General features: G+C 45.1%; 1 protein-coding gene and 1 non-coding gene across 5 annotated transcripts in view; both read left to right on the top strand.

The window, feature by feature from the left end:
- The window catches only part of Msra (methionine sulfoxide reductase A), a 333,253-nt gene that overhangs the window by 233,237 nt on the left and 76,374 nt on the right, over positions 1–23,642 (top strand). For all 4 annotated transcript variants that reach the window (XM_006988796.4, XM_016007236.3, XM_042285014.1 and 1 more), the window contains exon 5: positions 13,763–13,869. In XM_006988796.4, the coding sequence (XP_006988858.1) occupies positions 13,763–13,869 (107 nt within the window). The remainder of the gene's footprint in view (positions 1–13,762; positions 13,870–23,642) is intronic.
- Positions 5,583–5,659, top strand: LOC121832472 (small nucleolar RNA SNORD66). The gene has a single exon (XR_006076126.1). It is a non-coding gene; the product is annotated as a small nucleolar RNA SNORD66 (small nucleolar RNA).

Genomic DNA, 23,642 nt, shown 5'->3' with positions numbered 1-23,642 from the left:
TCTTACCATGGCATTCTACTAGAAATCAGTAGCAGCGAGTTATCCAGAAAACCTCTCTTATGTTAAGAAGAAAAATTTATTTCTATCTTAGCCTTGTAGTTTGCATGGGAAATGCATCCTGCCCGCCACCCCCACCCCAGGCTCCTGTTTGAAGGCTTGACCCCAGCAGGTGGCTCTGTTTTGTAGGGCTGTGGAGCCTTTAGGAGGTGGGGCTTAGCAGGAGGAAGTGGCTCACTGTGGGGCGGGCCTCCCGGAGTGATCCTGCTTCCTGATCTACAGTGAGGGAAGCAGCAGATATGGGAAGTTCTGCCAGTTACTTTGTTTCTCCATTCGAGGGACTGTGTCCCCTCAAACCAGGAGCCAGAATCAACCCCTCCTCCCCACTAAAGTTGCTTCTTCTTGTGCTGATAAGGAAAATCAGTAGCAAATCTAGTTATTAAGGATAAATCATGAACGATTAGAAAATAATTTTAATTAGGTGATGATTCAGATACTGTATATCCAAGTTCACAGGGCATGGCTAAACAGATCTTACCCCCATCTGTGAGAAGAGAGAAGATCATCCATCTCAAGAAACCAGAAACCAACCACCAAACAATCCCCACCAGTGGGAAAGAAAGAATGAAGAACATAAACCAATGGCGTGGAGCTCAAACCAGCTCAGAGATGACCGTGAAAGCCAAGGCTTTCCAAATGCACGTGCTGGTAAAATGTCAGCAAAGTCAGTCAATAAAAAACACGGCAGAGATTCCCAGTATGAAGAACAATAAATAAATAAAAAGGAATCTCACTGCAGACACTGGAGATACTGCCAGACTCAGAGGACATCTAGAGCGTCGAACTTGAGAAGAAAGTTACATTGAAAACAAACCTCTTAAGAACCAACAGAACTATGCCCATTTCTCATCTATCTTGTGGTGGCATGGGCAGGGGAAAGATGCTCTCCCCTCCTTCCCATCAATGCCTGGGGCAGGTGGGAGAACTGGCCCTAAGGTCGCAAGAGCAGGAGAGCTGTCCCCATCCCCCACCAGCTGCAACACCCTGGAGAACAGGCCCTGCACCTCACCTGGGCAACACCATAGAGCCAACCCAGTTGGCCGAGGTGTGGGTGAGCCAGCCCAGAAGTTGTAGGCTTGGGAAAGCTGTCCTCACTACTCATCTGTCATGCAGTGGTGTTGGTGGAGGAGAGATGCCACACCTTCCCCTCCACCCCTTACCACCTACAACAGATGAGTGAGATGACCCTCCCCCTTACCAGCTGCAGCTCTCAAGAAAGTGGGCCCTGCTCCTCACCTGGTAGCACAGCAGAGCTGGCCCTGTTGTCAGAGGTGAGGTGACCCAGCTCTGATGTTGCAAGCAAGAGAGAGCTGTCCCCACTACGCAACTGACATGTGTCGTCAGATGCAAAAGAGAGATTCCCTCCCCCAACCCCCACCCATCAATACCAGAGACTGGTGGAAGGAGCTAGCCCCGGGGGTCATAAGAGCGGGAGGGCTATCCCTTCCCCTCACCAGCTGCCGCAATTGGGAGAATGGTCCCTGTACCTTACCTGGGCAACATGGTAGAGCTGGCCCTGATGGTGTAGGTGTGGGAGAGCCGACCCTGAGGGCACAAAAGCAGGAGAACTGACCCCACCCCTTGCTCATTGCTGCAAGGGTGAATTAACCAGGGCAATGCTAGAGAGCTCATCACAGTGTTAAGGATAGGGGAATATTGGTGGGATGACCATTCCTGCAGCAGACAGGTCTAGAACCAGGGTTATAACTTGGCCCGCCCCATCATCCACCCCATCTATGATCTGCTGGAGCACTCAAAGGGTCCTTACCCAAAGACCCAAAGCAGCAGGCTCTCCATAACTCACGACAACAACAAGATATCCAAGTAGAGTCTCAGTGAGGGCCCAGGATCGATGGTGTAGTAGAAACCAGAGGCCTCAAACCAGACCAAGGACTCTTTGCAGTGAACACTTGCAAGTAAAGATATATGGACAAAGGGGTTTAGTGGGTGACTCACTGTGTCATAGTGTAGCTTCCATAACAAGATTGTTAATTTTTTCCCTTTTTTTCTCTTAAATTTTATTTTATTGTGGGGGGAGGTATTTGCAGAGCCAAAGGGTAGATGCAAAGAGATGGGGAAATGAATGGGATCAAGATGAATGATGTGAAAGACACACTGAATAAATAAAAAGAAAGTAAAAAAAAATAGTAGAGCCCAATGAAATAAAATGAACTTGGTATTGCTAAAGAAATTGAATCCATATTTGAGGAGCTCAGATGCTTCTACTAACATTTAAGAGAGAAACCGCTGCTGTCTTGAGGGATGTTATTGGTTGTAGTATTAAGGCAACTCCACGTAGTTCAAAGGGAGGTTTATTCTGTGGGGTAACTTTCAAGTAAAGGGATAGGTTACAGGATCTGGGAAAGGTGTAGCGAAGTCCAGCGGTGTTCTCTGGAGAACTCTGCTTGGGCTACATCCAGCATCCAGGAACCCAGAGAGCCAGAGCATCCGGACCTCGGGTCTTCAGGGGTCCTGTCTCACCCGGCCTTGTAGGCGTGACAGTTACCGAAGCCTCAATGCGGGTAGTACTTCCAGGTCAAGGCTGGAATAGCTACCCACTACAGGATGTCTCCCAATGGCTGAAGAAAATAGAAGTTTGCTCCATGCCTCCGCATATTCCTGATACCCAAATCTGAGCATGTGAGAAAACAAAATCAAAGGATAGTTTTACCTAGGAAGGTTTATGCAGAGACCCCCAGTGGACTGTTAGCAAACTGAAATCAGTGACATCTTGAAGACAATATCTGTGACCAAGCGAATTCCACAACACATGGTTTAACATTTCAGTGTTAACCTTGGAAACTGGCCAGAGTGTTTGCTGGACAGATTAAAAGAAAAACATGGCTTCCAGAGTCGATGCAACAAGGAATTCAACACAATTTCATATTCATAAGTGACAAAGCACGGAAAGGGGTCTGTACAAAGACCTACTATGTGCACACACACTACTAACAGTGAGATATTCAGAAACTGCAGCATGTTGGAGCAACTACTGTGGGGGGTTTTATTGTTGTTGTTTATTTGTTTGTATTTTGTTTTGTTTTATTTTTGGTCTCACTCTGTAGCCCAGGCCAGCCTGGAACTCATTATCATGTAGCCCAAGCTGGCTTCGAACTCACAAGTCCTGTGATTAGAGATGTGAGCTACCAGCTCCAGCTCTATTACAATCTCTACTCTGCCCTGTACTGGGGTGGGTGGGGATCCTCGTTCAGACTTAAGTCAAGGAGAGAATGACTGAGTAATGCTCACTTCTCCCCAGCTCTCTGGGATTTCTCCTTCTCCTAGTGGCCATGTGACTGAGTTCTGGCCAATGGAATGTGGCAGAAATGACCCCTTCTACTTCCGATCTTAGCTCCTAAAACTCCTGCCCGGCTCTTGAGCTCTGAACATAGGCACCCGGGGAAGCAACCGACCAAAGATACATCAGCTCCCACCAGTCTAGGTCCCCCAGACCCCCAGAGGCAGGCGGGGTTAGCAGCCCTCTTTACCAAACGTTCTTGGCGTGAGCAAGAAGTAAACTCTTAGGTTCGGCCACGAGAATTTCAGAAAGAGGTTCCTTGAAGAGAAGTGCCGTTAGTAAGTCTCTGATAGTGTTCACTTAGCCGTGGGACAGCTGGAAGATCGGAAGCAGCTTGTGAACATGTCGTTGCTCTCAGGCTCTGTAAATTTAGTAGAAACCCCAGTGAAACCCCTATGGTCCTGCTGACTTCATGTTGCTCTTCTCACTCTCTCCCCTCCTCCTCCTCTACCCCCTCCTTCTTCAGACTTGGAAAAAAAAAAGATTTTCAGTGTTTACAAAAGCAAATGTGTTCTTATGTAATAAGGACACAGGGAACTTTCCCTTCCGTGTCTTAGTCATCGCGAAACAGCACCTGTTAAGCTGCTGTGCGCTTGACGTGGGGGACACGTGAACAGATGAGGCAGAAGAGAGAAGTAAGCAGTGGGCGGCGATCCAGCCATCTCCAAATTGTGGCTTATGGCAAAGCATTGTAGGGCTGGAGAGAGGACTCTGCAGTTAAAAGTCCCTGCTGCTCTTACAGAGGACCCAGGTTCAGTTCCCAGTACTTCATGATGGCTTCCAACCACCTGTAACTCTAGTTGCAGAGATCTACACCTTCTTCTGGCCTCTGAAGACACCAAGCAGATACCAGGTATACATACAGACATGAAAGCTACCGTTCCTACACATAAATTAAATATAAATAAAAATTAACCAAACCAAACCATTGTAAAGAAAATGCCAATTTTCTTTAATGAGATTATATCTGATAATGGATTTATATCCAGAATATTTAAAATATATAAAATAGATTTTTTTTTTTTTTTTAGAAACACAGATTGCAGCAAAGGAATATCACCGAGGTATTTAAATAGCAGTGGAGAAGCATAAAATTAAAAACAGCATCGTTATCAATTAGGAAAAATGCAAATTAGGATCAAATGAGATTACATCATGAATTGAGCTGACAGAAAGTAGAATATCAGACTTGAGCACATTCTGTGAATTGGCAGGTTCGCAGAGCTTCTGGCTTCCGGATGGAGGAATATGGGTTTTGTAAATCAGGGTAACCGGTCTGAAAAGTGGCTTACATGTAGTTACACTGAAGATGTGCAGACCTCACTGACCAGCATCTCCGTTTTCAGGTGTGCACCCACAAGTATCTCATGCACATGTGTAGCCGAGTGCATATTGAAAATGTACTTGGCAGTCCTCGGCTGGTCATGCTTGTTGCAGGATGAATGCATTCATGGTGGGTGCTCATTCAAGAGATGTTCTGAAGCCACAGAACAAAGACATGTGAGATTGGAACCACTGTACAGCTTCATTTGTATAAATTTCAATAATAGGCCAAACTGTTCTAGAAGGCACTTTTGTTAGAAGGGACGCATAGGGGCACAGTGGTACTCCATTTATTTATGTTGGTGGTCTTTATCTGAGCATTCACTTCATGATAATGAATGATGATACTATTATCTTACTATAACATCGAAGTGAAGTATATAATTGATAAATCTTGTACTATGTTTTATGTGCTTTGGTACACGCTTTATATACTTTTCTGTGTTGACTCTTAGTTTTATTTCCTGTTGCTGTGTTAAAATAATCTGACAAAAGCGACTTTAAGGAGAAAAGGCTTATTTTATGTCACGGTCCAAGGTACAATCCGTCATGGCAGAGAAATCAAGGCAGTAGGTGCCTGAAGCAGCTGTCAGATCCCATTTATAGTCAGCAGTAGAGAGTGGTAGATCATGGTTGCTAATGTGCAGCTCACTTTCTCCATTTTATGCCATCTGTTTATGCTTGGTGTTGTTTTTGTAAACATCCTGAGAAGCTCACTGATGGTCTGTGGTGATCACTGATGGTCTGTGCTGGTCTGTAGTGAATCACTAAAGGTCTGTGCTGGTCTGTGGTGATCATTGATGGTCTGTACTGGTCTGTGGTGATCACTGATGGTCTGTGCTGGTCTGTGGTGAATCACTGATGGTCTTTGCTGGTCTGTAGTGATCACTGATGGTCTGTGCTGGTCTGGTGATCACTGATGGTCTGTGCTTGTCTGTAGTGGTCACTGATACATACTCATGCATGTGAAAACCTGAAGACAACCTCAAGTGTTATTCCTGGTCACTGCCCATCTTATTATTCAAGACAGGCTTATTCACTGGGACCACTAGTTGGGCTTGGCTAATCAGCCAGTGAGCTCCAGGAATCCCCTCGTCTCCACTCACTAAGTGCTGGTATTACACACGTGCACCTCTGTGCCCAGCTGTTTAGTGGGTACTGGAAATGGACCCCAGGTCCTCATGGAGGTGCAGCAAGCCCCTTTCTGGAGGAGCCATCGATCTCTCCAGGCTTTGTTAGCTATTTTGATGCCTCTCTACCTCCTTTTTGATGAAACAGGGGCTATCCATTCATCTCCTCATTTTAAATTTAAAATGAGCTGTCAGTTAAAATTGACAGAATTAATTTTTCAGTCAGGCAAAGTGAGACTGCTCAATATTCATGGGTTTCATCTCAGACACCTGAGAGAAAGGCCAGGTGTGCCAAGAAGAGCTCTTGGGTTACAGTCAGAAGCTGTGTGTCACCGCAAAGGACAGATGCTCATGACCTGGTGGAGAATGCCGGAGCGCTCCCGTGTCCTCTCCTAAGGAGATCCTGTTTCCAGCCATAGGAAGGGGGTAATGCTGGAGTGAACCGTGTGATCTGTGGTCTTCTGTGCCTGCCACTGAGGTGTGCAGGTGGCTTTCAATGCCATCTCTGTGGAGATAAACTTGTGAGTCAGTTCACAACAAGGAATAGAAGACCAGTTCTTCCACGAGTGTGAAATGACTGTGGTTCTGAGCCATTCACCAGCAGTTTTACTTTTCACTGAGATAGATTTTGAAGAAGCAGCTGGAGGTGTTCAGAATTTTGGAGCTAACCATGGCCTCTAAGCCCCTTCCCATTCTGAAAGAGTCAACCACAGAACCTAGAAGTACCATCCCAAGCAGGACACGGTGGTATATAGGACTGTGGACTTTCTCTGAGAGTCACAGAATGTAAGAAACAATAGAATGCAAAAGTGGGCAGTAAATCAGCTTTACTGGGGACAGAACTAGTGACTGTCATGGAGTCGATTAGCTTCCCTGAGGCAGAGCCTGAGGCAGGGGCTCAGTGCCTGTGACTGGAGGGGGACAGAGGAGTGACGAGGAGAACCTGTAAGTGAATGTGAGAAGTAGAGAGGGAAAGAGAAGAAGTCGAGTGAGGATGTGGCCTCTCAAGAGGTCTTGGCCCATGCGTAGTGGAGTGGAGAGTTTGGGAGGTATGGCCATGTGACCAGGTTCTGACCAATAAGGTATCACTAATGGTGCGGTGCGAAACTTCTAGGAAGGCTGTTTAAAGATAGAAGAAGTCAGGGCAGGTTGGTGGCTCTGTGGGTGAAGACGCTTGTCATGCAGGCCTGGAGACCTGAGTTTGATCCCCAGAACCTCAAAAAGGTGGAAGAAGAGAGCTGATTCCACACAGTTGTCCTCTGTCCTCCACATGTGCACCATGGCATGCGCATATCCACCCACACACGTCATAGACTCATAGTAATAATACATAAAAATTAATAAAGGTAAAGATGGAGGAAGTGAGAGATTTCGTTCATTCACTTTTCCTCCTCCTTCCTTCTCTTAGTCTGCACTTTGGCCACAGTGGTTACAGGACCAGAAGCTGATGTTTGTTCTTGAGAGTGAAACCATGTGCTAAAAATAGAGTGAAAAGAAATCGGAGTCCCTGGTGACCACGGAGCCACTTCAATTCCCAACTTCAGTAAAGCTTCACTTATTTAACTAAAAAAGCAGCAGCACAACTCTATCTTGCTTCATCATCTCTGTTTTCATCCCTGGTAACATGGATGCTATTCCCATGGGTACCATGAGACAGGACAGATGCATAGAGATTCCTGGGCAGTGTGGTAGCCACACTGGTCCCCAGCAAAGACAGGCTGCTGCCTTAATGCTTCTCTTGTCTCCTGCCCAGACTTGTAAATAAGAAGCAAAAAGACCTCTTGTGGTTTTCTTTCTATAGTTGAGAGCCTCATAGCTAAACTGTGTACATACTAACTTTAATTTTTACTTACCTCAAGTCTGTTGTTTTAGATTTTAAATGTCACTTCAAATGCTGCCTTGGAACACTCAGTCCTAAATGGGATATTGTCATCAAACCCCTCCCCTCAGGGCTCAGGGAACTATTTGGAAGAGGAGGCAGAAAGATTGTAAGGGCCAGAGGGGATGGAGGACACCAAGGACCTCCAGACACACCAGGACTGGCACACTGAGTCTATATGGACTCAGAGACTGTGGCAGCATGTGCAGGGCCTGGACAGGTTCAAGCCAGACAGGGTTCCAGGGCTAAGAGGAGAAAATAGACATGAGCTCCCATTCATAACCAGGAAGTTACCTCCAATTGACAACCACTTGCAGAGGAAACATTATTTCCCTACAATGGAGTCTCACTGGGCATACAAACCACACTTAAGGTCAGGCCCCATGCCCAGCAGTACAGGCTGACAGAAAATGAACTCAATGGTATTTTTGTAGTTTTTGTCTTTCGTATTGCTTTGTTTGAGCATTTATTTATTTATTTTTAATCTTACTGGTCTTTTGCTTGTATGTTATGGTTTCCGATTTTGCATCTTTATTGGTCTTGTTTTTGTGTGTGTGCGTACCTGTATTTCTCTGTCTGTGTGTATTTCTCGTGTCTTTTCTTTGCTTTTATTATTCTATTTTTAAAATGTGCTGGTTTGTTTTCTAAAGAGAGAGAGATAGAAGGCATGTAGTTGGATGTGTGGGGAGGTAGGGAGAGGATCTGGGATAAAATGAGGAAGGGGGAAAGCAAGATTAGAATGTATTGTATGAAAAAATATTTTCAATTAAAACTGCTGTTTGACAAAAACAAATTAAAAAATATCTTGTATTCCCTTATGCAAACCTCCATTCTCTTGAATCCTGAGAAAGTCAGCATGCAACATGTATGCATGTGGAATTGTAAATGAAATAGTAAAAATTAAAATGAAAACAAACCACACTAGCGACCACAGAACTTAGTGGATACAGATATGAATGTGGACATGGAAGACTTCCATGATTCCTCTGGAGTTGTTGGTTTCTCCCCTCCTGTGGCCCCCACTTCCTTCCATTGCTTCGCTCAGCTGCCTTGAACATGAAGGCTGTATGTAATGATATCGGGAGTCATGGTTCATTAATATAAAGGAACAGGTCTCAACCAGAGGCAGTTTTGCCACCTAGGGGATATGTAGCAATGTATAGAGATAATTTGGCATGTCACAACTGGGTGGGCATCGATGGATTGAGCCTCAGGATGCTACAATGTGTCCTAGAATGCATAGGGCAGCCCAAGCACTGAAGATCTTCTAGCTCAGGATGTGAGCAGTGCAGAGGCTGGAGTGTCTGTGTGGAGAAAACACCCACTGCATTTAAGCACCTCAGTTGTCTGACCGTCATTAAAAACACTTAGATTTTACTTTAAGGGTATTAATTGATTTCTTCACTTTCCCTCCATCTTGAAAAGAGCCCAAGTGAGCTTTGCCCCGCTGCACCCCAATGACCTAGTTAACACTCTCCCTAGCTAGCAGCTTATTAGCTCCTGGGAGACAAGAGTTAATGGGGTTGATGCTTAACCAAGATGCACATTTCAGTGTTACCTCCTGGGGTGCTGTGACTTAATACTCAGGAGTTGAACATATTTATAATCTAAGCCCAATGGATTCTTTGAAGGCAGCTTTGATTTATATTTTGAAAGCATTTTTGAGGACTAACACGTGGAGAAGAGCTGGTCAACGTGTTGGCCCTTATAAAACTTAAACGCAACAAGTTGAAAGTCTTAGTCTAGCATAAAAACTGTGAAAATGTGTATGTTTTATAAAAGGAAATTACATACCATGCTCATTTTTTCATCCCATTTTGTTTAAGAATGAGGAATAGGAAAGTGATATCCCTGGCTTTGTTCCTGGGAAGAGGAGGTGTGAACTGTGAGGTGCACAGTGTGGGGGCAGAGGTGGAGTAATATGGTGGGATGACCCACCAGGGGCATGTGGCGAGATGATCTGCAAGGCCACTTACTCACTCAGTTTGCACACTGTACTAGTAACTTCTTATTGCTGTGACCAAAGGCTGAAACAAAGGAGGAAAGACTTACTTTTAGGGTATTACTTGATTTCTTCACTTTCCCTCCATCTGGGGTACCAGAGGGTTCAGTCCATGGTTGCTTGGCTCTTCGATTCTGAGCCCCATGGTGCAGACAGACATAAGACAGAGGGAGCTCTCCTCAAGGCAGGAAACAAGGTACAAAGGGGTCAGGCATAAACATTCCCCTACCCGCCCCCCCCCCCAAAGTTACCTACTTCCTCCAGCTAGGCCTCCTCTCCTGTAGTTTCCACAAACTTCCAAAACAGTGCCACCAGCTAGGAACCAACACATGAGTCTGTGAGGGATGTTTCACACTCACCATAGCAACAGCCCCAGAATCAGAAGCATTTGTGATCCAGCTCTGGAGCAGCACCCTGCAGCAGATCCATTGACTCTGCCTTTACCGCCACCCCCCCTGATGTATTGATCTCCATAGGGTGGAAGGCACTGGTGAGGGCTGTTGGAAGCAAAGGGAAGGCTGGGAGGTGCCAATAAAACATGGAGTGCTCCAGGTTGGAAGGAGGGCCGCTAATGCCAGAGATCAAAACAAAGTGAGACCAGTAAGAGAGAAGCAGCAGGGGTGAGAACAGGACCAAGGACCTAGACACACAAATGCTGGCAGGAATGTGGCAATACATGACCAAAGACTGAATGTGTGTGTGTGTGTGTGTGTGTGTGTGTGTGTGTGTGTGTGTGTGTGTGTGTGTGTGTGTGTGAACTGAAGACTCAACTGTGCAGACTGTAAGCGGGAGTGAGGGAGGGCTCAGGGCAGGGAAGGAGCAGCTGAGTTCAGCAGTGAGAAGGACAAGGGGAAAAGTAAATGGCGGCAGAATGGTTAGGATGAGTGAATGACTTCAGTCAGGGCACTGTTGCTGTGGGGAGAAATAAGGAAGGGAGAACAGAGCAGTCTAGGAGAACAAGGACAAACAGGTAAAACCAGATGTGAGTAACCAATCAATTCGAAATTCTCATCAACATCTGATGCAGTTGTGTAAAGTTTTAACCTGCGCTTTTTACTAAATTAAAATCTCAGAGTCCATCTGTGTGTGTACACAGAAGGTATGGATGTGTTAGTTTTACTTCCTTAGCTATGAAAAATACCTTGAGATAAACAATCTAAGGAATGTATTTTAGCATGAAATTCTGAAAGGTTCCAGTCCATCATTGTGCGGATGTCAAGGCAGCAGGAACTTGAAGAAGCCATTCACATCCAGGGTCAAGAGCAGAGAGAATGCATGCCTGCCTGCCTGCCAGCTCAGCTGACTCCCTTGCCATTCAGTCTTGAGAAGGGGCAGCCACTGCCACCCACCTCAGTCAACCCAATTAAGAACATTCCTCACACTGATGTTCACAGGCCAATCAATCTAGACAGTTCCTCACTGAGATTCTTTTTCCAGGTAATCCCAGATTGTGCCAAGTTGACAGTTAAAACTAACCATCACAGCAGGTGTGTATGTGAACATGTGAGTGCCGTATATGTGCACATATATGTGCTGATGCACACTTGTGCATGCACATTTGTGTCCATGTGTGTGGACATCATGCCAGAGGACATCAGGTACCCTGATCAATCTCTCTCTGTCTTGTTCCCTGGAGACAGAATCCCTCACTAAACCTGGAGCTAGGCTGGTAGAGCCCAGTAATCCTCTTGTCTTCCCCGCCACCACCACTGGGGTTACAGCCGTGCAGTTTACACATGGCTTTTGGGGGGGAATTTTGACTCAGGCCCTCATACTTGGACTGCAAGCATTCTTACCCACTGAACCATCTCCCCAGCCCTAGAGTCCACTTTTTTTTTTTTAAATACTTATGTGCTTTTTTATTTTGATGATTTGGAGGCATACTTAGCAGAGTCAAAGGCTGAACATTGTAGGACATATTTCACTTAATTTGTTAGCTGAATGTATAAATTAAAAACATGTAGACAAGTTGAGATGAAGAGATGGCTCGTCAGTTAACAAATGTTTACTGTTCTGTGAGAGGGCCTGAGTTTGAATCCCAGGACCAACCAAAGGAGACTCACAAAATGACTCTAACTCCAGCTATAGCGATCTGAAGCCTGATGCTGGCTTCTGTGAGCAGTCTTCCTCATTCCCCGTGTGTGTGTGTGTGTGTGTGTGTGTGTGTGTGTTACACAAAGTAAATAAGATACATTTTTAAAAACTATTTCGTATGGTGGATTAGCCTCCCTGTGTATTACCCTACAATCTAGAATGTATAGATCTGTGTGTATGTAAGCACATATCTATACATATACCATATCTTTATTTGTTTTCAGTTAGCGTAATAGTGGTGAGCTTCTGATACATTTATCTAATTATTCTTTATCAATAAAAAATATTGGGAGTCAGATATCGGAGTAAGAATCTGAATGATCAGAGGAGCAGCTAAGAAGCCACCAGTGACCTCCTATCTCTTCTCTTCCTCCATCCAAAAAGCTGAGATCCTTTATCCACCCAGCCTTATTACTCCCTGCCTCCTATCTGTCCTCAGTCCTCCAAAACCTCTATGGTTAACTTTGGTCAGTTAGTGGCTGGCTTTGCCCTCTGTAGAGTCCACTTTGAACAGGATGTTGGGGAAAAAAAATTTAAATGTATTATAGACATCTCTCTTACCTGCACATATGTAAATAAATCATCTTCAGTTTACCTGTGTCCCTGGGCCCTTGGTCTTGACTGTCCTGATTATAAAACATTAGAGATAGGATACATTTAAATACTACTTATTCAAAGACTTACATATATCCTCAAGAAAACACTGGGAGGGCTGGCTGGGCCCTCTCTGCTGTTTGCCTAAGTGCCCTCCCCCATGTCTGTGTGTTGAAGACTAACTCCCCAATGGATGGCACTATTGGGAGGTGATGGGACTCTTAGGAGGCGGGGCCAGGTGGAAGGAGGTTAGGTCACTGGGGGCATACTCTGCCAGGGAATATTAGGACCTCGGCCCCTACTCTTCCTCTTGTTTGTGAGGTGAGCATCCCACTCCACCACGAGTCCCTGATGGTGTGCTGCCTCACCATAGGCCATGGTGCCCGGCAGCCATGGACTGAAAACTCTGAAGCTGGGAGCCAAAACCATTCTTCCCTCCTACAGGTGGATTTCTCTCTCAGGAATTTGCTGCAGTGATGGAGAACTGACTCTCCCAGAGCACCCCACCAACACAGTATACATCATGGTGATAAATAAGTAAATTATCCTTCAAGTGTTTGCTTATAAAATGATCATTTATGGAGGAGTATCTAATATGATCCAGGACTGTGATAAATTTACTTAAGTTCAGAGATATTTGTTTTAACTAAAGATTTATTATTTTTAAAATTATATGCATGCGGGGAAGAGGGTATGTACATGTTGAGTGCAGGTGCCCACAGGGGCATAGGAGCCCCCTGGAACTGAAGTAACAGGTTGGGAGCCACCCTACATGGGTGATGGGAACTGAACTCAGGTCCTCTGTAAAAGTAATACATTCACTTGACCGCCGAGCCAACTCCCCAGCCTCCTTCATTATAATTAAAACAGATATATTTCCTGGCATAGTTAGGGTTTCTGCTGCTGTGAAGAGACACCATGATCATGGCAACGCTTATAAAGGAAAACTTTTAACTGGAGGTGGCTTCAGTTCCAGAGGTTCAGTCCATTATCATCATGGCGGCATGCAAGAAGACTTGGTGCTGGAGAAGGAGCTGAGAGTTCTACATCTTGATCTGCAGGCATCAGAAGACTCTGCATCTCACATTGGGCATAGCCCACCTCCACAGTGACACACTTTCTCCAACAAGGCCACACCTAATAGTGCCACTCCCCATGAGCCAAGCATTCAAACACTTGAGTCTATGGGGGGCCATACCTATTCAAACCACCACATTTCTATACTCATTTCAAGAAACTGAGATCAAGGTAAAATGAAAATAAGTACCTGGTAAAACTGGTTACAGCAACCTCATGGAAAAATATCTACAGCCTTCAGCACTTGTCTACTGGTGCCAGCGCTATTGTCCCAGCAGCCCTCTAATCTTCTCTCTTCTGGCCCTCAGGTATGCGCCAAGGCAATGACTATGGCACCCAGTACCGATCGGCAGTCTATCCCACCTCCAATGCACAGATGGAAGCAGCCCTGAGATCCAAGGAGGAATACCAGAAGGTAGGGCTCCCTAGCTTTGGCCTGCTCAGGCCAGTGTGACCTGGGCCAGCTCGGTGATAAAGGGGAGCTTGGTTCCGTCCACCTGTGACGTTTTAGCTAGTTCTGCCCGCCTTTCAGCAGAGTCACATTCAATGTGTGCAGTAAGAGTCCAGGAGTGGGCCCGTGTGTATTTGTCCTTCACATCAGCTCATCCCAGTGAATATGTGGGGCTGCCCCTCTGTCAGAATCTATTTAACTCACGGACCTTGCTTGTCTCTGTTCTGGACCTGGGATCTAGAAGCAAGGCAGTGACAAGGGGGCCCTTTTTCTGGGGCCTGGGGGAAGGACCAGTCCAGACCTTTCCCCCTGAAAATGTCACATGATCTTCCCTCTTAGTGTGCTTCTGTGTTCGGTCCTGCGTTTATAAGGACACTGGTCCTGTTCGATTCAGGCTAACCCTAGTAACCTCATTTAGCTTGATGACTTCTATGAAGACCCAAATCCAAATAAGGTCATGTTCTAAGAGCTTAAGGCTCCAATAGATCCTTTCTGGAAAACATAGATCAACCCATGATATACACTTTTCATTGCCAGCAACAGTAAACTTAATTACAATAAAAGCATTTATCAGAAATATATACATTACATCATGAAATAATTGTTCTCACTTTTAACTTCTATAATTTTTAGAAAAATCTCTAGTAGAGATTTGATTCTCTTTAAAAAAAAACCAACTTGAGTTGCTTTAGCTTTTAGAGTTCTGTGATAATTCTCTAATTTTAATTAAGATAGTGTCTGATTTAACAATAGAGCTGGTAGCTACTCCTGGTGCTGTAAATATGTAGGACAGACGCCACCGTGGTAGAGGGGGTAATGAGAAAGGCTGGGATGAGGCTTGTCTGTTATTGAGGTATATGGCCTGGTCAGTTCCACCGTGAGAGGAGATAGGGCTGAGCGAGATGCTGAGATGGTTGCCTCTCCCATCATGCATCTAAGGCTGGTATATCAGCTTGGCTGGTGTGGCAGGCAGGCAGTTTGGGGTGCAATCCCCACAGCTGCTATCCATACATGGCTCCCTCTGTGAGTAAGGGCTGGATTTTGTGACGTTCCTCATATTCCTATATGGAGGCTGCAATATCAAGAGAGCTCCGTTTTCAGGAACCTAAGTGTCTCGTGATGTGTGCCTATGGGTACGGGGAGGGAGCAATAAGGCTAACTACGTACCTGTGCCTAGGAGACCACTAGGATGTCTGGCTTAGCTCAAGTCCCACAGGTGGCAGAGCTCACGGTCATGGGCTTGTGTGGGAGGGCTTTCCAGGATGGTACCAGGAAACAGGGGACAGGAGGAGGAGGGAGGAAGATTAAGGCCCATGCTGCCACTGCCAATAACAGGTTGCTTGAGCCTCATTGAAATCACCTGTCATTCTTGGGAAGAAGCGTATTTCCCTGGGAGCCATTATACATGGTGTCACCTTGCACTTCTGTCTGGGAGACTTCATCTCAGGGTAGGAAGCCCATGAGGATGAGAGAGGCATTATCGGTTCAAGGAGCTGCAAAAGCTAAGAAGGGTCCCTGAGGACAGGCCCCACAGCAGCAAGGTCTGTGGGAGAGGCAAGTGAGCCCCAGGACCTGATGTGACTGAGAAGGGCCTGGAATTAAGTGTGTGCATTCTAGTTTCTGTTGCTGTGATAACATATCCTGACCAAAAGCAACAACATCAGGAAGAAACAAGCTCATTTGCCTTACAATTCCAAGTTACTGTCTGTCATTGCTGAGGAATCGAGGCAGGAACTTGAGTCAGCTAGCCATCTTATAACAAACAGTAGAGAGAAAGAAAATAAATGTTTGTATTTATCTGCCTGCCTGCTTGTGCTTAGCCAGCTTTGTCCTCTCCTATACAGTTCAAGACTCCCCTGCCCAGGGAATGATGCTACCCACAGTGGGCTGGGTCTTCCCATATCAATGAACTTAATTAAGTCCACCCCCAACAGGCATGCCCACAGGCCAACCCAATGTAGATAATCCTTCATTGAGACTCTCTTCCAAGGTGATTCTCTGTTGTTTCACATTGACAATTAAAGCGACCCATCCCAGTGTGTAAACAGCATCAGAAGCTGTCTGTCATCCACACTGCCCTTCTCTCAGCTCTGTTCCCTAGCCAGGAAAGACTGCTGACTTCAAAGGCTCAAGGTTGATCCCACCAAGGGGCTCTCAGAGGTTGTGATGGAGCTGAGGAAGAAAAGCTTGAGGTGATTCCCCAGTAAGACCTCCTGCTGTGATCAGATAGTCCCTATGGGGGATAGCTTTAGATCCAGAAGTTATGAGCAGAATGATGTGTAATACAGAAACATGCTTATGGCAGAGATAGAGTAGGATTGCAGCCACAGGAAAGGGTATTCGCTGAATGCCAATCAGTGAATCTAAGTTCCCTATGTAAGTGAAGTCTTTTACAAAGCTTTGATTATCCATCCACGAATTACCTATGTATCTATATCATCTCTCTGCCATTTTGCTATCATCTGTCTATCTATCTATCTATCTATCTATCTATCTATCTATCTATCTATCTATCATCTATCTACTTATCTATATGTAGATGTGATAGATATACTTAGACACAGTTGTGTATATCTCTCAGTATCAATCTATCTATCTATCTATCATCATCTATCTACTTATCTATATGTAGATGTGATAGATACACTTGGACACAGTTGTGTATATCTCTCTGTATCATTGTTGAAAATTGCATGTGTTGGTGTAGTTCTGAGACCTTGTTTCCACTTTGGGAGCTCGTGTGAATTTCTGCCCATTCTCTTTGTAATACTGATAATATCTATAACTCACTCCCAAATAAGTCAACAATTTGCCTATGAAAGGTGATGCAATTAGCTTTTACTCAATAAAGAATCAGTCTTTTCTTTGACATTTACCTTAAAAATACTCTGGCTTCCAAAGGGCCCCATAACCATCAAATTTTTTGTCTTTCCAGCTGGCCAGAGGGCAGTCCTGGATGGCCTTGCCTGTGCTTCATGTCAAGGGTGACCTTGAACAAATTTGGGGAAACAACAGAGACACTTACTCTAAGGGGCATCAGTTCTTCACAACACCAGTGACGCTCTTGGCCCCCAGTATTTTGCCCCAAACACTCAGATTCATTTTGAGAGTAGAGTCACCTTCCGTTCATTCCTCTTTGCCCCTTCAGAGATGGCCATTACGGGCCTTCCATCCCGGCCATTGATCTTCTCTGAGTCTGCAGGGGCCTTTGCATACTAACTGTAATGTTGACTTAGGTTACTAATTTGATGGCCTCTGCTAGTTTGTCCCCCAGTGACCCGCAGGAAGCGGCTTCTTCAGCAACTTCTTTATATGTGGTGGTGGAGTAACTGCACTGCTTACCACAAAGCAGCCATTTGAACATCAAATTAGCTGATTTTATCGCAGGGACCAATTGTTGAGCTAATTAGATGTGTAGGAGTGCTGAGGAGCCAGAAACCAAAAGTGATTTTTTTCCCTCCAAACTGTGGTTTTCTGCAAAGTTGGCTGGGCTGTCAATCCCAGCCCCGCCGGCAACCTGAAGAAGAATTTTTCTCACTTCTGATCTGATGGTGGGGGCTGGGGAGGCAAGAAGGTTCAGGAAGGAGGCTCAAACCTGCAGGAGTGAAACCCAAACTTCAGGCTGGATTTAATGACCTCAGCAGGGCTGAGTTCTGCTAATAGAACATGAAGCTACTTCATGTCTTGGTGAGCTGAGGACATTCATGAAAATGTGTCCGGCGCCCTCATCTTTTAAGGATGTGTGTAGTATTTTCTTAATCTTGTCTTTATGTGTAAACCTCTTTCCTTAAGGAGTTTTATGGTGTAGTTATTTGTAAGCAAATAACTGGAGGAAATATTTAAAGGTGGTATTGCTTGTGGATATCATACACTGTGGATGATTCTCCCAAGTCAGTCTGTCCTAACCAATGTCTTCTCATTGTCACCTGAATGAATCATGCCCTCTGGGAATGTTAAGGGTAGGATTCATGTGGGATTCTTTCATACTCAAAATGTGACTCCTCCCCACTTAAGAATTCAGTATTTTGCTGGGTGGTAGTGGCACATGCCTTTGATCCCAGCACTCTGGAGGCAAAGGCAGGTGGATTTCTGTGAGTTTGAGGCCAGCCTGGTCTACAGGGTGAGTTCCAGGAAAGCCAAGGCTACACAGAGAAGCTCTATCTTGAAAAACAAAGCAACAACAACAAAAAAGAATTAAGCATTGTAACCCCTGGTAGATTGTGGGTCTTGAAATTTAAGAGACAATAGATGTGAATGAAGCTAGTTGCAGCCTATCATATGACCTAACTCATTCCTAACTCCTCAAGACTCATGAATGGAAAACAGGATTTCTTTGAGTATTTCTCTTGTCAGAAGAGAGAAGAAAAATCAGCATTTTCTTTTGTGTACATGTTATAACATATTGAGCTTTAATAAGCATAAAACCTTCTTGGGTGCATTTTAAATTACTATATTTCAAATATTAAACAGTGTTTGAAAACTGTCTCCTTAATTTCTGTCTGTTTATCTATCCACCCACCCATCTATCCATCAACCCACTCACCTATCCATCTACCCACCCACCCACCCACCCACCCATCTATCCACCCACCCACCCATCTATCCACCCACCCACTCATCTATCCACCTACCCACCCACCCATCTATCCACCCACCCACTCATCTATCCACCTACCCACCCACCCATCTATCCACCCACCCACCCATCCACCTACCCACCCACCCACCCATCTATCCACCCACCCACCCATCCACCTACCCACCCATCCATCCACCCTCCCACCCACCCACCCTCCCACTCATCTATCCTTTCAGCTATCCACCCAGCCTCTCCATCCATCTACCCACCCATCTGTTTATAGAGCCCCTCTTCCATCTACTCATTCTTCCAACTATGTATCATCTATATCTTCAATATAACTATATTCTTTAAATAATTTCTGTAATTTTATCTTAATTTTCAATTATTTGGCAATTTATCATCTATCATCTATGCATTTGATTATATGCAGTTCAATGTATAAAGAAAAGCACCCCCAAAATATACAAAACAGGATATAAAGATTGCTTCAAAACATCCAGTAATTTTTAGAATAAAGTCTCGCCTTTGATTATTTGATTCTCTTCCCATTTAGATTGCAGCTGGATACTCACTAATGCCACATCTTCCCAGTGAGGCCCTGACATGCATGGAGGTGTGTGTGTGTGTGTGTGTGTGTGAGAGAGAGAGAGAGAGAGAGAGAGAAGACACAGAAAAAGGCAGATGGAGAAACAGAAATATTATATTCTCAAATAACCTCCCTACATGTGCTACCAATGAAGTTTCTGCCACCTTGCTCTTGTGTGTTGTAAATGTTTTCTCTGTACCAAAGATACGCAGGTTCATGACCCAAAGAGCCCCATGGCCTCCAGATCCCTGCATAGAAATACTCACTTGTTTATTTCTGCATCCTTGTCCACACAGCTAGTCCTAGATTGAAGACTTTTTAATAAGTGAGTCCGGGTTCTTTCTCCTACCCTCCCACTGACAGCCTCCCTGGGAGCCCCGCACATCCATCCCTTGTGTTCACCCCTCACCACCACTTAACCAGGTCACCGAGGCTCACTAGTTGCTGGCCTCATTTGCTGTGACCAAAAACATGAGAAGAAGCAACTTGAGGGGGGAAGCGGGTGGAGAGGATACAGCCCACCATAGTGAGGAAGGCATGGTGGTAGGACCGTGAGGTAGTCAGTCACACTGTCTACACAGTCAAGAAATAGAGAGAGCAGGAAGTGGGGTGCAGCTGAGGAACCTTAAGACCCGCCCCACTAACGCACCTCTTAAAGCTATGCTTTACCTCAGAGCCCAATCTGAGCTAAGGACCAAGCATTCCGATGCAGGAGCCTCCGGGAAGCATTCACATTCAAACCGCAATCTCTGAATTCTACCCACAGATACAACTCCCATGTACCCGCTTCTCTGTCATAACCACAGTCACTGCCATCACTTAGGTACCACCATCTGTTCCCGGACCAGTGAACTTTTTATTTCTCCATTGCTATGGCTGCCTTTACAGGGCAGCCAGAGTGCCATCATACATATCCAGATCATTTCCCTCCCTGGCGCCTGACTCTGCCATGGCCTCCTTAGCGCCTGTCTGGAACCCAGTCATTAGTTTGGTCTTCCAGACTCCATACAATCATGACACTCTCTTCCCATAAGACATCTGTAACTTCTAGTAACAGCCCCTCTCGTGGTATGTCTATAATGTAACATGTAATTCCCACCCAAAGCTCAGAGGCTTTGAATGAAGCTGGAGGATTTCTGGATACCTGGGGACTCAGTGAGAACCGCAGACTTGGGTAGGGGGTGCACTCTCAGGCGTTACTGTCTTGTGGTCTGTATCTGGTTTTGCAAGGAGGTTGAACTGTGCATGTTTATTCCCTTTACCTTCAAAAAAGACCCAACTTAACAACTCCTAAAGAGAAGCGGCATATTGAAGACAGCTGTGCCAAGAGTAGTCCGAGGAGCTGGAGGAGCGTTTGTGAGAGAAAGCGCTCTCTCCCTCGGAATCTCTCCCTTGGAATCTCTCACTCAGAATCTCCCCTCCTCTTCTTCTCCCCTCTCCCCCTCCCCCTCATCCCTGTTTCTTCCTCTCCCCTTCCTTCATCTTCCTCCCCCTCTTGCCTTCTCGCCCCTCTCTCTTTTCAAAATAACATTTGGAAGGTTGACGAGAATGTTCTAGTCTTAGTTACCCTGAGCTTGAGTTAATTTCTCTGGGTAACAAATTTCTCCACAGATTTGCTAGAAGAACTAAGTGACTTTCATATATCTCCATTTTAAAATATATGTATATATATATATGTATATACATATATATATATATCCATTTTTTCTTTTTTTCCCTTCCCTTCTTCCATCCAGCACGCGCGCACACACACACACACACACACACACACACACACACACACACACACACACACACACACACCCTACAGTGGCATTTGCATCACACATGTAGTGATCCAATATAGATAAATTGAAGTTGAGTCCTCTTAGTTTCTGGACCCCCAAAATAGTTATAATTATGCCAGCTCAACACAGAAATCCATTATATTAAATGATTATTCCATAATGCCAGTACCACCAGAGTACAGCCAGACCAGTGGCACCCCCCACCCCAGGAGGTACACACAGATCCTATGTGGCTCCTTCTAGGCATCTGTAGGCTGAAAATGACTTATCTCTTTCCCTTCCCCAGTAAATTAATAAATTAATTACCTTATCAAATATTAATTATGTACTGATTAGTTGCCAGACTCATATTGCAGCTGTTTTGAACAGAGCTGTCTGAAGAAAGATCTTGGGAAGGTTGTTACAACCAACCATCCTATACAGTCTCTAGTGCTCACAAGTCTCACATACCCTTCCCTGAAGAGAATGTCTTAGGACCTATTCTGACATTTTCTGTTCTAAGCCAGCCTTTTGGGGGCTCCCATTCATCTTTGTGCCCCAAGTGCCTGCAACTAAGCTTGGGTGCTAACACATGGTCTGCAAATATTTGTTGACCTAAATTAAAGAGATCCAGGAGATGAACAAGTCTGTTGTATTGTCCATTATTATGGGGTGAATATTTCTATCTTCTCTCCACTGAAATGCCTCTGCTAAGGCCTTGCCCTTCCCTGGTAGGATGGTTTTGGATCCGGGTAATTTGGGTTAGATAAGGTCATGGGGTAGAGTGCCATGGTGGGATTAGTGACCTTATAAGAAAAGACATAGACACTGGGGAGGCTATTCTTTTTCTCTTTTTACTCATGCATTCAGAAAAGTTGTGTAAACACAATCCACCCATCTACAAGGCGGGAGAAGGGGCCTTGGCATGCAGCCTGCCTTGTCACACCTTGCCCTTTACCCAAGCCCACAGTTGTGCTGTGTGCCTTCTAGTCTGAGGTATTTTTCCAGAGCAGACTGAGACAGCTGTGTTGTGTGTGCTCAGCTCCACGGAGGGATGGGAAGAATCATAGCCTTGGATGAGAACAGCCAGCTGGGGCCCTGGCCCTGCCTTCACCCACCATGACCTTGGATTAGTCTCTGCAGTTCCAGTTCCTCGTGTAAAGTGAAGAGAAGACACACACCGAAAGTCTTCATAAATCTCAAGGGTTCTTAGCATTTTCCCTCCCATTATGCCGAATGACCTTCACACCACACAAGGGCATAGGGCAAGATCTGTTCTCCTACCTCTGTTGCTAGGAAACCGAAGCCCAGAGGGGTGCATTCTCATTCCCAGAACAACCTCAGTAGAAAGTTTAGAGAGTTATGGTCACTTGACACAGAACTCCATGTGTGTTTCGGCCATGTTGTGTGGATAATAACTGTGCAATCTGTCTGGAAGTTTAGAATATTGGGTTGGCATGGGGTGACTCTAGAGATGAGGTTGCTAGCTGTGGCTGTGTGTCTTTTCTGCAGGCCTCAGATTCCAAACGACTGTTAGAAGAGAGGACCGAGAAATCTCCCCTTTGTCACAAAAATAGCGGGACCATTCCATATTCTTTGTTCCCAGGGAAAGGAGTAGGTTCCATGTTATTATATTCTCTCTGTTGCTATGTTTAAAACCTGTAAACACACCAAGGATTCCTACAGAAAGACACCGCAGCCATTGGGAGAGCTTGTGTAGACGTGGGTGTCGGTAGCTGTTTTATGGTTTGGGAATTTAGACAGCTCTTCATCTTAAATTTTTTTTTAAACTTGTGCTATTGTTTACAGCATGAAGTTATGATTTAAAATGCCCGTAGGAGTTCTTGAATAATTCATGCATTTATTTACCTTAGGCTAAGAGGACTATCCTGTCTCTGTGCTCAGCACTAGAAATGGAATTCCGGCTAGACCCCTCTTGGAGCTTTGAGGTTGTAATTATGGATAGTATTATGAACGGTAAATAGAAACTTGTGAAATAAATATTTTTAAAATGCCCATTTCTGTGAGCCAGGCATCTGCATTTCTGTGTTTTAGCCAGACAGAGGGCTAGCTCTTTAGCCTAATGGCTCACTTGCATCTTGGTGATTATTTTCATTTCCACTTATTACTGCATGTTAGACTCCCTGTGTATGAGTACAGATTGCCCTTTCTTGCACTGTATTTAGAAATCTCTGCATTACCCCTGGGCATTTGTTCATTAATAGGGGGTGGGCAGAGGAAAAGCTCGTAATAATGGGCTTTACGCATTAAACTGTGCACATCCACATTCAGACCTGAAGGAAACAAATCTGGTTTGTGTTACTGCCCCCTGGTGGTTGTAGATCTCCACTGCAGTGTCAAGGAAGCTAGTCTTCTGCGGGGGGACTTGGGGCTTGCAAGCAGCAATTCCCAAGAGCTGCACAGACCTGGGCACCGTCAGGCAGCCTTTCACTCTTGGCCACCACTTTTCCTTCAGTGAGTCACAAACACCCGAGGATTTCAGGTGCAGGCCAGATTGTTGATAAAATACAGTGATCTTGGCAGGGCTGGGAAGATGTTTTGTTTCGATAAAGGTCCAGACACAAAAAGCTCTACCAACATAGGGCGACATTTAAATGAATGAATGAAAATTGTTGGTGGGACCACCCCTCATCTTTCAAGGGCATGGAAAAGTCCAATAGCACCCAGTGATATATGAATCCATTGTGATACATGAGAAGGGTACATCTAGGTGAACAATGCTTTTTATTTTAATTACTATGTGTTTAAGTGGTGTTAGGAAAGCTTCAGAGACTGTTTGAAA

The sequence above is a fragment of the Peromyscus maniculatus genome, chromosome 9 (assembly GCF_049852395.1).
Source record: "Peromyscus maniculatus bairdii isolate BWxNUB_F1_BW_parent chromosome 9, HU_Pman_BW_mat_3.1, whole genome shotgun sequence".
Taxonomy (NCBI): Eukaryota; Metazoa; Chordata; class Mammalia; order Rodentia; family Cricetidae; genus Peromyscus; species Peromyscus maniculatus.
The sequence above is the reverse complement of the archived record's forward strand: the minus strand, read 5'-3'. Positions and strand labels throughout refer to the sequence as shown.